The following is a 16,182-nucleotide window of genomic DNA, read 5'->3' as shown; positions in this document are numbered from 1 at the left end:
TGATGTTCTGAGGCAACAACATACAAGGGACAAATACATACGAGGCCTCAAATTGCCTAAGAAATTAACGATGAAAGATGGAAGTCACTGAAAAGGTTAACCAGCTGTAGGAGTCGAACCTACATCTTATGTGTTACCGGTCCAGGGCTCTACCAATTCAGCTAAGCTAACGCGCTTTCCCAACAGCTTCCAGGGTGCGTCATCTGAAGGGACAAACCAGCCACTCTCTCTCACTGATCCTCCTTTCACTCTTACATATTTGCTGACTCATACACACATTGATACGACGGGAACGACGCAAGCGGCAACTGTTGTACATGAGACAACTGATGTTCTGAGGCAACAACATACAAGGGACAAATACATACGAGGCCTCAAATTGCCTAAGAAATTAACGATGAAAGATGGAAGTCACTGAAAAGGTTAACCAGCTGTAGGAGTCGAACCTACATCTTATGTGTTACCGGTCCAGGGCTCTACCAATTCAGCTAAGCTAACGCGCTTTCCCAACAACTTCCAGGGTGCGTCATCTGAAGGGACAAACCAGCCACTCTCTCTCACTGATGCTCCTTTCACTCTTACATATTTGCACACTCATACACACATTGATACGATGGGATCGACGCAAGCGGCAACTGTTGTACATAAGACAACTGATGTTCTGAGGCAACAACATACAAGGGATAATACATACGAGGCCTCAAATTGCCTAATAAATTAACGATGAAAGATGGAAGTCACTGAAAAGGTTAACCAGCTGTAGGAGTCGAACCCACATCTTATGTATTACCGGTCCAGGGCTCTACCAATTCAGCTAAGCTAACGCGCCTTTCCAACAACTTCCAGGGTGCATCATCTGAAGGGACAAACCAGCCACTCTCTCTCACTGATCCTCCTTTCACTCTTACATATTTGCACACTCATACACACATTGATACGACGGGATCGACGCAAGCGGCAAATGTTGTACATGAGACAACTGATGTTCTGAGGCAACAACATACAAGGGACAAATGCATACGAGGCCTCAAAGTGCCTAAGAAATTAACGATGAAAGATGGAAGTCACTGAAAAGGTTAACCAGCTGTAGGAGTCGAACCCACATCTTATGTATTACCGGTCCAGGGCTCTACCAATTCAGCTAAGCTAACGCGCCTTTCCAACAACTTCCAGGGTGCATCATCTGAAGGGACAAACCAGCCACTCTCTCTCACTGATCCTCCTTTCACTCTTACATATTTGCACACTCATACACACATTGATACGACGGGATCGACGCAAGCGGCAACTGTTGTACATGAGACAACTGATGTTCTGAGGCAACAACATACAAGGGACAAATACATACGAGGCCTCAAATTGCCTAAGAAATTAACGATGAAAGATGGATGTCACTGAAAAGGTTAACCAGCTGTAGGAGTCGAACCCACATCTTATGTATTACCGGTCCAGGGCTCTACCAATTCAGCTAAGCTAGTGCGCCTTCCCAGCGACGTCCAGGGTGCGTCTTCTGAAGGGACAAACCAGCCACTCTCTCTCACTGATCCTCCTTTCACTCTTACATATTTGCACACTCATACACACATTGATACGACGGGAACGACGCAAGCGGCAACTGTTGTACATGAGACAACTGATGTTCTGAGGCAACAACATACAAGGGACAAATACATACAAGGATTCAAATTGCCTAAGAAATTAACGATGAAAGATGGATGTCACTGAAAAGGTTAACCAGCTGTAGGAGTCGAACCCACAGCTTATGTATTACCGGTCCAGGGCTCTACCAATTCAGCTAAGCTAGTGCGCCTTCCCAGCGACGTCCAGGGTGCGTCTTCTGAAGGGACAAACCAGCCACTCTCTCTCACTGATCCTCCTTTCACTCTTACATATTTGCACACTCATACACACATTGATACGACGGGAACGACGCAAGCGGCAACTGTTGTACATGAGACAACTGATGTTCTGAGGCAACAACATACAAGGGACAAATACATACAAGGATTCAAATTGCCTAAGAAATTAACGATGAAAGATGGATGTCACTGAAAAGGTTAACCAGCTGTAGGAGTCGAACCCACATCTTATGTATTACCGGTCCAGGGCTCTACCAATTGAGCTAAGCTAGTGCGCCTTCCCAGCGACGTCCAGGGTGCGTCTTCTGAAGGGACAAACCAGCCACTCTCTCTCACTGATCCTCCTTTCACTCTTACATATTTGCACACTCATACACACATTGATACGACGGGAACGACGCAAGCGGCAACTGTTGTACATGAGACAACTGATGTTCTGAGGCAACAACATACAAGGGACAAATACATACGAGGCCTCAAATTGCCTAAGAAATTAACGATGAAAGATGGAAGTCACTGAAAAGGTTAACCAGCTGTAGGAGTCGAACCCACATCTTATGTATTACCGGTCCAGGGCTCTACCAATTCAGCTAAGCTAACGCGCCTTCCCAACAACTTCGAGGGTGTGTCATCTGAAGGGACAAACCAGCCACTCTCTCTCACTGATCCTCCTTTCACTCTTACATATTTGCACACTCATACACACATTGATACGACGGGAACGACGCAAGCGGCAACTGTTGTACATGAGACAACTGATGTTCTGAGGCAACAACATACAAGGGACAAATACATACGAGGCCTCAAATTGCCTAATAAATTAACGATGAAAGATGGAAGTCACTGAAAAGGTTAACCAGCTGTAGGAGTCGAACCCACATCTTATGTATTACCGGTCCAGGGCTCTACCAATTCAGCTAAGCTAACGCGCCTTTCCAACAACTTCCAGGGTGCATCATCTGAAGGGACAAACCAGCCACTCTCTCTCACTGATCCTCCTTTCACTCTTACATATTTGCACACTCATACACACATTGATACGACGGGATCGACGCAAGCGGCAAATGTTGTACATGAGACAACTGATGTTCTGAGGCAACAACATACAAGGGACAAATGCATACGAGGCCTCAAAGTGCCTAAGAAATTAAGGATGAAAGATGGAAGTCACTGAAAAGGTTAACCAGCTGTAGGAGTCGAACCCACATCTTATGTATTACCGGTCCAGGGCTCTACCAATTCAGCTAAGCTAACGCGCCTTTCCAACAACTTCCAGGGTGCATCATCTGAAGGGACAAACCAGCCACTCTCTCTCACTGATCCTCCTTTCACTCTTACATATTTGCACACTCATACACACATTGATACGACGGGATCGACGCAAGCGGCAACTGTTGTACATGAGGCAACTGATGTTCTGAGGCAACAACATACAAGGGACAAATACATACGAGGCCTCAAATTGCCTAAGAAATTAACGATGAAAGATGGAAGTCACTGAAAAGGTTAACCAGCTGTAGGAGTCGAACCCACATCTTATGTATTACCGGTCCAGGGCTCTACCAATTCAGCTAAGCTGACGCGCCTTTCCAACAACTTCCAGGGTGCATCATCTGAAGGGACAGACCAGGCACTCTCTCTCACTGATCCTCCTTTCACTCTTACATATTTGCTGACTCATACACACATTGATACGACGGGATCGAGCAAGCGGCAACTGTTGTACATGAGACAACTGATGTTCTGAGGCAACAACATACAAGGGACAAATACATACGAGGCCTCAAATTGCCTAAGAAATTAACGATGAAAGATGGAAGTCACTGAAAAGGTTAACCAGCTGTAGGAGTCGAACCCACATCTTATGTATTACCGGTCCAGGGCTCTACCAATTCAGCTAAGCTAACGCGCCTTTCCAGCAACTTCTAGGGTGCATCATCTCAAAGGACAAACCAGCCACTCTCTCTCACTGATCCTGCTTTCACTCTTGCATATTTGCCGACTCATACACACATTGATACGACGGGAACGACGCAAGCGGCAACTGTTGTAAATAAGACAACTGATGTTCTGAGGCAACAACATACAAGGGACAAATACATACGAGGCCTCAAATTGCCTAAGAAATTAGCGCTGAAAGATGGAAGTCACTGAAAAGGTTAACCAGCTGTAGGAGTCGAACCCACATCTTATGTATTACCGGTCCAGGGCTCTACCAATTCAGCTAAGCTGACGCGCCTTTCCAACAACTTCCAGGGTGCATCATCTGAAGGGACAAACCAGCCACTCTCTCTCACTGATCCTCCTTTCACTCTTACATATTTGCTGACTCATACAGACATTGATACGACGGGAACGACGCAAGCGGCAACTGTTGTACATGAGACAACTGATGTTCTGAGGCAACAACATACAAGGGACAAATACATACGAGGCCTCAAATTGCCTAAGAAATTAACGATGAAAGATGGAAGTCACTGAAAAGGTTAACCAGCTGTAGGAGTCGAACCTACATCTTATGTGTTACCGGTCCAGGGCTCTACCAATTCAGCTAAGCTAACGCGCTTTCCCAACAGCTTCCAGGGTGCGTCATCTGAAGGGACAAACCAGCCACTCTCTCTCACTGATCTTCCTTTCACTCTTACATATTTGCTGACTCATACACACATTGATACGACGGGAACGACGCAAGCGGCAACTGTTGTACATGAGACAACTGATGTTCTGAGGCAACAACATACAAGGGACAAATACATACGAGGCCTCAAATTGCCTAAGAAATTAACGATGAAAGATGGAAGTCACTGAAAAGGTTAACCAGCTGTAGGAGTCGAACCTACATCTTATGTGTTACCGGTCCAGGGCTCTACCAATTCAGCTAAGCTAACGCGCTTTCCCAACAACTTCCAGGGTGCGTCATCTGAAGGGACAAACCAGCCACTCTCTCTCACTGATCCTCCTTTCACTCTTACATATTTGCACACTCATACACACATTGATACGATGGGATCGACGCAAGCGGCAACTGTTGTACATAAGACAACTGATGTTCTGAGGCAACAACATACAAGGGATAATACATACGAGGCCTCAAATTGCCTAATAAATTAACGATGAAAGATGGAAGTCACTGAAAAGGTTAACCAGCTGTAGGAGTCGAACCCACATCTTATGTATTACCGGTCCAGGGCTCTACCAATTCAGCTAAGCTAACGCGCCTTTCCAACAACTTCCAGGGTGCATCATCTGAAGGGACAAACCAGCCACTCTCTCTCACTGATCGTCCTTTCACTCTTACATATTTGCACACTCATACACACATTGATACGACGGGATCGACGCAAGCGGCAAATGTTGTACATGAGACAACTGATGTTCTGAGGCAACAACATACAAGGGACAAATGCATACGAGGCCTCAAAGTGCCTAAGAAATTAACGATGAAAGATGGAAGTCACTGAAAAGGTTAACCAGCTGTAGGAGTCGAACCCACATCTTATGTATTACCGGTCCAGGGCTCTACCAATTCAGCTAAGCTAACGCGCCTTTCCAACAACTTCCAGGGTGCGTCATCTGAAGGGACAAACCAGCCACTCTCTCTCACTGATCCTCCTTTCACTCTTACATATTTGCCGACTCATACACACATTGATACGACGGGAACGACGCAAGCGGCAACTGTTGTAAATAAGACAACTGATGTTCTGAGGCAACAACATACAAGGGACAAATACATACGAGGCCTCAAATTGCCTAAGAAATTAACGATGAAAGATGGAAATCACTGAAAAGGTTAACCAGCTGTAGGAGTCGAACCTACATCTTATGTGTTACCGGTCCAGGGCTCTACCAATTCAGCTAAGCTAACGCGCTTTCCCAACAACTTCCAGGGTGCGTCATCTGAAGGGACAAACCAGCCACTCTCTCACACTGATCCTCCTTTCACTCTAACATATTTGCACACTCATACAGACATTGATACGATGGGATCGACGCAAGCGGCAACTGTTGTACATAAGACAACTGATGTTCTGAGGCAACAACGTACAAGGGATAATACATACGAGGCCTCAAATTGCCTAATAAATTAACGATGAAAGATGGAAGTCACTGAAAAGGTTAACCAGCTGTAGGAGTCGAACCCACATCTTATGTATTACCGGTCCAGGGCTCTACCAATTCAGCTAAGCTAACGCGCCTTTCCAGCAACTTCTAGGGTGCATCATCTCAAAGGACAAACCAGCCACTCTCTCTCACTGATCCTGCTTTCACTCTTGCATATTTGCCGACTCATACACACATTGATACGACGGGAACGACGCAAGCGGCAACTGTTGTAAATAAGACAACTGATGTTCTGAGGCAACAACATACAAGGGACAAATACATACGAGGCCTCAAATTGCCTAAGAAATTAGCGCTGAAAGATGGAAGTCACTGAAAAGGTTAACCAGCTGTAGGAGTCGAACCCACATCTTATGTATTACCGGTCCAGGGCTCTACCAATTCAGCTAAGCTAACGCGCCTTTCCAACAACTTCCAGGGTGCATCATCTGAAGGGACAGACCAGCCACTCTCTCTCACTGATCCTCCTTTCACTTACATATTTGCTAACTCATACACACATTGATACGACGGGATCGACGCAAGCGGCATCTGTTGTACATGAGACAACTGATGTTCTGAGGCAACAACATACAAGGGACAAATACATACGAGGCCTCAAATTGCCTAAGAAATTAACGATGAAAGATGGAAATCACTGAAAAGGTTAACCAGCTGTAGGAGTCGAACCTACATCTTATGTGTTACCGGTCCAGGGCTCTACCAATTCAGCTAAGCTAACGCGCTTTCCCAACAACTTCCAGGGTGCGTCATCTGAAGGGACAAACCAGCCACTCTCTCACACTGATCCTCCTTTCACTCTAACATATTTGCACACTCATACACACATTGATACGATGGGATCGACGCAAGCGGCAACTGTTGTACATAAGACAACTGATGTTCTGAGGCAACAACATACAAGGGATAATACATACGAGGCCTCAAATTGCCTAATAAATTAACGATGAAAGATGGAAGTCACTGAAAAGGTTAACCAGCTGTAGGAGTCGAACCCACATCTTATGTATTACCAGTCCAGGGCTCTACCAATTCAGCTAAGCTAACGCGCCTTTCCAACAACTTCCAGGGTGCATCATCTGAAGGGACAGACCAGCCACTCTCTCTCACTGATCCTCCTTTCACTTACATATTTGCTAACTCATACACACATTGATACGACGGGATCGACGCAAGCGGCATCTGTTGTACATGAGACAACTGATGTTCTGAGGCAACAACATACAAGGGACAAATACATACGAGGCCTCAAATTGCCTAAGAAATTAACGATGAAAGATGGAAGTCACTGAAAAGGTTAACCAGCTGTAGGAGTCGAACCTACATCTTATGTGTTACCGGTCCAGGGCTCTACCAATTCAGCTAAGCTAACGCGCTTTCCCAACAACTTCCAGGGTGCGTCATCTGAAGGGACAAACCAGCCACTCTCTCTCACTGATCCTCCTTTCACTCTTACATATTTGCACACTCATACACACATTGATACGATGGGATCGACGCAAGCGGCAACTGTTGTACATAAGACAACTGATGTTCTGAGGCAACAACATACAAGGGATAATACATACGAGGCCTCAAATTGCCTAATAAATTAACGATGAAAGATGGAAGTCACTGAAAAGGTTAACCAGCTGTAGGAGTCGAACCCACATCTTATGTATTACCGGTCCAGGGCTCTACCAATTCAGCTAAGCTAACGCGCCTTTCCAACAACTTCCAGGGTGCGTCATCTGAAGGGACAAACCAGCCACTCTCTCTCACTGATCCTCCTTTCACTCTTACATATTTGCACACTCATACACACATTGATACGATGGGATCGACGCAAGCGGCAACTGTTGTACATAAGACAACTGATGTTCTGAGGCAACAACATACAAGGGATAATACATACGAGGCCTCAAAGTGCCTAAGAAATTAACGATGAAAGATGGAAGTCACTGAAAAGGTTAACCAGCTGTAGGAGTCGAACCCACATCTTATGTATTACCGGTCCAGGGCTCTACCAATTCAGCTAAGCTAACGCGCCTTTCCAACAACTTCCAGGGTGCATCATCTGAAGGGACAGACCAGCCACTCTCTCTCACTGATCCTCCTTTCACTTACATATTTGCTAACTCATACACACATTGATACGACGGGATCGACGCAAGCGGCATCTGTTGTACATGAGACAACTGATGTTCTGAGGCAACAACATACAAGGGACAAATACATACGAGGCCTCAAATTGCCTAAGAAATTAACGATGAAAGATGGAAGTCACTGAAAAGGTTAACCAGCTGTAGGAGTCGAACCTACATCTTATGTGTTACCGGTCCAGGGCTCTACCAATTCAGCTAAGCTAACGCGCTTTCCCAACAACTTCCAGGGTGCGTCATCTGAAGGGACAAACCAGCCACTCTCTCTCACTGATCCTCCTTTCACTCTTACATATTTGCACACTCATACACACATTGATACGATGGGATCGACGCAAGCGGCAACTGTTGTACATAAGACAACTGATGTTCTGAGGCAACAACATACAAGGGATAATACATACGAGGCCTCAAATTGCCTAATAAATTAACGATGAAAGATGGAAGTCACTGAAAAGGTTAACCAGCTGTAGGAGTCGAACCCACATCTTATGTATTACCGGTCCATGGCTCTACCAATTCAGCTAAGCTAACGCGCCTTTCCAACAACTTCCAGGGTGCATCATTGAAGGGACAGACCAGCCACTCTCTCTCACTGATCCTCCTTTCACTCTTACATATTTGCTAACTCATACACACATTGATACGACGGGATCGACGCAAGCGGCAAATGTTGTACATGAGACAACTGATGTTCTGAGGCAACAACATACAAGGGACAAATGCATACGAGGCCTCAAAGTGCCTAAGAAATTAACGATGAAAGATGGAAGTCACTGAAAAGGTTAACCAGCTGTAGGAGTCGAACCCACATCTTATGTATTACCGGTCCAGGACTCTACCAATTCAGCTAAGCTAACGCGCCTTTCCAACAACTTCCAGGGTGCATCATTGAAGGGACAGACCAGCCACTCTCTCTCACTGATCCTCCTTTCACTCTTACATATTTGCACACTCATACACACATTGATACGACGGGATCGACGCAAGCGGCATCTGTTGTACATGAGACAACTGATGTTCTGAGGCAACAACATACAAGGGACAAATACATACGAGGCCTCAAATTGCCTAAGAAATTAACGATGAAAGATGGAAGTCACTGAAAAGGTTAACCAGCTGTAGGAGTCGAACCCACATCTTATGTATTACCGGTCCAGGGCTCTACCAATTCAGCTAAGCTAACGCGCCTTTCCAACAACTTCCAGGGTGCATCATCTGAAGGGACAGACCAGCCACTCTCTCTCACTGATCCTCCTTTCACTCTTACATATTTGCACACTCATACACACATTGATACGACGGGATCGACGTAAGCGGCAACTGTTGTACATGGGACAACTGATGTTCTGAGGCAACAACATCCAAGGGACAAATACATACAAGGCCTCAAATTGCTCAAGAAATTAACGATGAAAGATGGAAGTCACTGAAAAGGTTAACCAGCTGTAGGAGTCGAACCGACATCTTGTGTATCACCGGTCCAGGGCTCCACCAATTCAGCTAAGCTAACGCGCCTTTCCAACAACTTCCAGGGTGCATCATCGGAAGGGACGAACCAGCCGCTCTCTCTCACTGATCCTCCTTTCACTCTTACATATTTGCACACTCATACACACATTGATACGACGGGATCGACGCAAGCGGCAACTGTTGTACATGAGACAACTGATGTTCTGAGGCAACAACATACAAGGGACAAATACATACAAGGCCTAAAATTGCCTAAGAAATTAACGATGAAAGATGGAAGTCACTGAAAAGGTTAACCAGCTGTAGGAGTCGAACCCACATCTTATGTATCACCGGTCCAGGGCTCCACCAATTCAGCTAAGCTAACGCGCCTTTCCAACAACTTCCAGGGTGCATCATCGGAAGGGACGAACCAGCCGCTCTCTCTCACTGATCCTCCTTTCACTCTTACATATTTGCACACTCATACACACATTGATACGACGGGATCGACGCAAGCGGCAACTGTTGTACATGAGACAACTGATGTTCTGAGGCAACAACATACAAGGGACAAATACATACAAGGCCTAAAATTGCCTAAGAAATTAACGATGAAAGATGGAAGTCACTGAAAAGGTTAACCAGCTGTAGGAGTCGAACCCACATCTTATGTATTACCGGTTCAGGGCTCTACCAATTCAGCTAAGCTAGCGCGCCTTCCCAGCGACTTCCATTGTGCGTCTTCTGAAGGGACAAACCAGCCACTCTCTCTCACTGATCCTCCTTTCACTCTGACATATTTGCTGAGTCATATACATAATGAGACGACGGCATCGACGCAAGCGCCAACTGTTGCACATGAGACTACGGGGACGACGCAGCCAGAAGTTCGTAAACTTCTGATCACACATCGGCCGACGACATCAGTGACAACGAACCTGTCACTGTTGGCCACACGACGGATCAGCCACACGGAATGTCAACGAGCGGCAGCGCCCCACGAGTCAAGAATCCAACGCAACAAAGGTCGGCTAGCAGGTTTGAGTTTAGAGAACTGATGCAGACGGCTATTGAGACGGCGGTACGTGAAGACTAGGGCACGAATGAATAGGGCAACGCAATGACCTCAGCTTCGACGTCAAACTGGGAATCGGGACACTGTGGACACTCGGACGCACCACTGGCCATCGAAAGTGCCAAATTAGTCCCTTTATTTGACTCATGGTAAAAGACGCACGAGAACGTAGAAGCCTGGATAGAGAAAGTTCATGACCTCGCTGAAGCGTACGAGTGGAACGAGAAACAAACATGTATCGCCCTCACACATCTGGACGGGGTCACAAAAGTATGGTAAAAGTCTCCACACGGCCCAGCGAACTGCATATGTTCAGGTCCGGGTCACCAAATGTGGCGTACGAACACAACCGTACTCCGTGACTGATGGAGAACAACTGGTTTAATCGCGCTCAGCGCGCTCTCGTTCAAACTGAACTGCCATCATCCGATGGCACTAGTGCTGCTACAGGGTAACGCCACAGTTCACACATGCACGTGGTTGGGCTTCGTAAACTGCAACGGCAATACCCAGCACTGTCAATGCGAATGTACTGTTGATTGATTAGATAATTACACATGTAGGGTGGGACTATACCTGACCAAAAACCAATACAGAGCCGGCAAGGTATTCAGATGTATTAGGCTTCGGCATTTTCTTGCATCCCACATGACGCTGTTCTCTCCAGTCCACCTTCCAACAAGCATGTCAATCTTGCTTTTTTTGCAGAAGATTGCTGGACATCCTGAACAAATTGGAACCGAAAAAGACGAAGATAGGATACGAAGGATCTTTCATGAACAGCTTGGATTTGACGTTTGTGTGTATGAAAACTTCAAAAGCGAGGAGTTTCTCAAAAAGCTTGAAGAGCGTAAGTTTTTTTTTATTTTATTTTCTCATTTTGCTTTCGTTTACTTCACTTCTTTATTCGTCCCGTGATTGGTGCAGTGGCTGGCGAGGATCACTCACGTACATACTGCATCTGCGTGTTCCTGTTGAACCATGGGAACGATGATGCCATAATCTGCTCAGACGCCAAAGAAATTCAACTGTCCAAAGTGTATGCTACGTTCGGCAGAAGGAACTGTGAAGATCTGGTTGAGCAACCTAAATTGTTTTTCGTTCAGGTAAGAGTTTCGACCATAGAGGTCGGAAACAGATTAGGGGGTTTGCACGACTAACTGTAATTTGTTTATCAGAGCATTCTGCTTTTTTCCTTCCCGATAAGCGACAGGGTGATTTCTAGCGGCAATTGGCTCACGTGTTGACAAAATTGATCCGCACGTTGACCACAGTGGCATCGCTGTTCGTTCTACTTAATCAATGACACTTGCTGAACATAAAAGTAGGATGCAAATGAGCTGCTGGTGAGGGCGACTGTGCCTTACAGCCTTCCTATTCTGCACAGGATATCAACAACTTCATTAATACACTTCGGTCCCTGTTTGCTCGAAGCCTTTGTCGATGCCTCGGTGTTCCAAGAATGGCTGAAACACTGCAAGTACAGGCTGGTGAGCTTCCGATTGAGGTTCTCCGTGAACTTGAAACGGCTCGGCACTTCCTCCGTTTGCGTGCTCACATTCCCCGCCACCCGCACCTCAGCAAAATTCGATACCGCCCTGAAAGCGACTTCTATCGAGTAGCGCAGAGGACACGCCGGACTCTCATTGGCTTCGTACCTAAGGACACTATACCGCCGGAAGCCCCCCGGTCTCTACAGGTACCGCCCACTTTTGTACGCCTTCCAGACCTTCTGGAAAGAAGCGATCAGGTCCCCCCTCAAGTCCTCCGAGCCGATTTTCAGGCTCTGGCAGACGAGAAGTTTTCTAAGTTTACGGCAGCATATACCGATGGCGCATCCCGAAACAACAAGTCCGCCTCAGCATTCCTCATACCATCCGAAGGCGTTGTGCACGGAAGACGCCTTTCACATCCAACCTCCTCCACAGCTGCGGAACTCTATGCCATCCTTTTCTTTCTACAGCACATCGCTGATGGCTGTCTTCTCAGACACCAAATCTGCACTTCAAGCAATTGAAAATTCCAGCATACGAGGCCCATCCGCACCCCTGGTTACAGATGTGTTAATGGCTTACCACACTATCTCCGAAGCAGGCCACAGGCTAGGTTCTCCAGTTCGTGGGGAACGAGCAGGCCGACAGCGCCGCAGAAGCAGCACTCTCGTATCGGAAATGGACCAGTATTGTTCTGCTGAGAAGAGACCCCCGTTCAATTCTGCGACACTTCCTGACACCCCTGGCTTCCCGCCAATGGACAACCGAGATTCTCCCCCCTCTATGTTGACCTGAGTTGATCCAACGCTCGCTTTCCGCATGCCACGAAACACCTCTCGTCAAGGTGCTGCATTAATCCACCGAATGCGTCTCGATGTGGCCTTTACAGCTCAGTGGCGTTACCGCTTGAGACAAGTTGACTGTCCCACCTGCTGCCACTGTGGTGCTCTTGAGGATGTGGAGCATATTCTTCTTCATTGCCCCCACTACCAATCTTCCCGAACCGAGTCTCTTCGTCAGCTGGACTCTCGACTTTTCTCCCTATCGAAATTGCTTGGTTCCTGGCCCAATTCAACCCAGCAATGGTCTGCGCTCAAAGCTCTTCTGATATTTCTGGACACCATCGGACTTCGATCGTTACTGTGAAGGGGCTCGTTACTTGCGAACAGCGCCGTCATTGGAGGTTGAGCTTGGCGATGATATCAGAAATTTGGTGTAAGGGGGACGAGTAACGTAGACCTGGCGAAGAAACTCAAAGCAGCAATTTCATCTTTTCTGTAATTAAAATTAATATAGCGTGTTTTTCTACCCTTGTGATACTTTTTACGAAAGATCAGCATAGCTGAGAGATGCTTCTGCAGTTGAGTCCTACACCTTAGCTGACATCCGCTTGAAGAAAGTGTGCAACTACAAGATGACTATTATCTAAATATATTAATTAACTTTCGAATTAGGGGAATTCAAGCAAAAGCAGATGGAGATACTATCCTAGTTGCAAGCCATTTCACGTTTAAACAATCCTGAAACACGCCAGTGCGTCAAAATATCCATCCCCGAATTTTGTCGTGCAAATGAGCCGAAAACGAAACCGCTGCGACAGGGAACAGAGGGAGTACCGCGCTTATTTCACGTCAGTGGGCCACGTAACTTGGAGCGATGTAGGTCATTCGAGTACCTGCCGCTCAGCTGGCCAGATAAACTGCTTCGCGCCCCAGGTAAGCCTTCGTCGACGAGGGTGATGCCCTCCTGAGGCGCGATTTTTAGGTTTCGGCTGATTTGCATACAGAAATTAAGCAGTCGATATTTCTCAGCACCTACTGTTTCTTTTTACTCACGGTTAAAACGGAGTTAAAACGGATCTCAACGAGGATTCCCTCGCGTTCTCTTATCTCGCTCTTGCCCGAAAGTCCCGAATTAAAGAGCAATTAATGAATTTTAGGTAATCAGTCATGTGTATACTATAATTCAAAAGATGCCCGCCTGGTCGTACGTAATGTAAAAACGACATCTTTGCGGCACTCATAGTTTTTTAATGAAACTTAAACTGCCTTTTAAACGTCCCTTTAAAGCTGACGAAATAAAGTTGATGAGTGTAAATGAAAATTCTACATCAAATGACACCCCTGCAAGCCATTCCCCTCGAAAGCGACATATTTCAGGAATGATCCGTATACCATTACGACATTCCGCAGCGGAGCCGCTCATGACAGAACTTTCGTGAGGAATGATCTGAAATTACTATTTTTGACACATATTATGTTCCGCACCATACAGCGATGTGGTTCTGCGAGCTCTCCTAATGTTTTGCGCGTGCGCAGAACCATAAACGATATCACTTACGTACGCAAAGGCAATAGCATACGATGCTCTAAAACACTCAGTTGTCTTGCAACGTAAACACACAATTATTATTATCTAAAACTCTGTGACATGTGGTTCGCTTTCAAATCTTCGCACATGAAATACAATCTTAAATGGCAAGTTCACACCGCCGCAGCCACTGAATGAGGGTGAGAGATGGAGCGCTGACACTTTTTTCCCCTTTTTCGTGGAACACAAAAACTTCATATATCTCTCGATCCCGCTGCGATCCTTTGAGAAAACTTGCATAGAAATTAGCCAAGCCGCACTCCAATATTGGACCCATATGGGCTGCCAAGATTGCCAATATTGGTCCAATATGGGGAATGCAACCAGGCTCCAATTGGACCAATATGGGCTGCACATATTGGTAAGCCAATTTTGCGCTAATACTGCCAATATTTCTGTGATAACACCAAAGGAGAGTCCGTGTAATAATAAAGCCCTATCCACTTTAATGTTCACCACTGATATTACTTCTCTCTTCTTTTTGCTTTTTCATTTCTGCAGATCTCGTTGACCCATGTTGCATACAATTACAAAAAAAATATGGGGCCCGTTTCAACGGTCCCCATATTGGAACCATATCGCCAATGACCAGCCAATATGGGCCCAATATTGTGTGTTGCTTGGGTAGTCTCCGATCGCAGCGGAATCGAGAGATATATGAAGCTTTTCCGATTCACGAAAAACAGGGAAAATGTGTCAGCGCTCCCTCGATCACTCTCATTCAAGAGGAAATGTATTATCTCAAAAAGTAAGTCGGAAGGGTTGGGGAACGTGTTTTGGGATTCCACCAATTCGCGTCGGATCTTCGATACCACAGTTTTGGGATCGACCGCGATGGCTGCTGTAGTCCCTTTAAAACTGACTACATCGGTTCCTAAGCGCATAACTTACTACCATACTATGTATCCGTTTCAATGAGACAGTTTGTTGCTTATAAGTCAAAGGGTCGCTCAAAGGGACATCAGGCGATTCTCATAGCCGAAGCAATACGACCTGTACAGTACTACCGTGTACTGTAGACATACAACATTGAAACCTTCCTTCAGATAAACAAATAATCTCCGAGAAATTTGTGGAAAGATACTGCTATAGCATATCATGCAAATTCCCCCTCATGATCATGAAACGGAACGCATGGCGTTTGCCTGATGTTAAGTCGCCCAGTGGCGACTTAACAGACTTTGCTACTGCTAGCGTGGTAGTTGCAGAGGGTTTGCACACGCGCAACGTTATCGTCCTCTGTGTACTTAATTGCGCGAACAGCGACGGCGATACCCTTTCAAACGCATCGTGGTCAACAAGCCGAACTAGCGGACGCACACAAGATAATACACGACAGACCTGCACTGACTGTGTGCGCTACGCATTGGTCTAGCTATTGTTAAGACTAATGGCGAATTCGGTTGGTCATTTCACTGTAATAGAGGCTAGTTCTAGGAAATCGTTATGTCGGAGCCCGCGCTGGAACACGTGACCTTCACCACCCGAACATGAGTGCAAGGAATCTAGCGGTTTTTGACGCTTCGATCACGGTAAGGGCATCGCAGTCGCTCGCCTTCGGGTTCCGGCGTCTGCTAACTCAGTGAACTTCAACGTGCGGCCGGACGAGGGCCCTGCCACCTTAACGACGCGGATGTGACAACACCAAATATACTTCAGCAGCC

The 16,182-nt window shown here is 46.3% G+C and overlaps 1 protein-coding gene across 3 annotated transcripts in view; it reads left to right on the top strand.

The window, feature by feature from the left end:
- LOC135371780 (uncharacterized) overlaps positions 1–16,182 on the top strand; it is a 68,159-nt gene that overhangs the window by 18,966 nt on the left and 33,011 nt on the right. For all 3 annotated transcript variants that reach the window (XM_064605732.1, XM_064605734.1, XM_064605733.1), the window contains 2 exons: positions 11,364–11,505; positions 11,583–11,761. In XM_064605732.1, the coding sequence (XP_064461802.1) occupies positions 11,364–11,505; positions 11,583–11,761 (321 nt within the window). The remainder of the gene's footprint in view (positions 1–11,363; positions 11,506–11,582; positions 11,762–16,182) is intronic.

This window comes from Ornithodoros turicata, unplaced genomic scaffold (assembly GCF_037126465.1).
Source record: "Ornithodoros turicata isolate Travis unplaced genomic scaffold, ASM3712646v1 Chromosome120, whole genome shotgun sequence".
Lineage (NCBI taxonomy): Eukaryota > Metazoa > Arthropoda > Arachnida > Ixodida > Argasidae > Ornithodoros > Ornithodoros turicata.
This window is presented reverse-complemented; position numbering and strand designations above follow the sequence as displayed.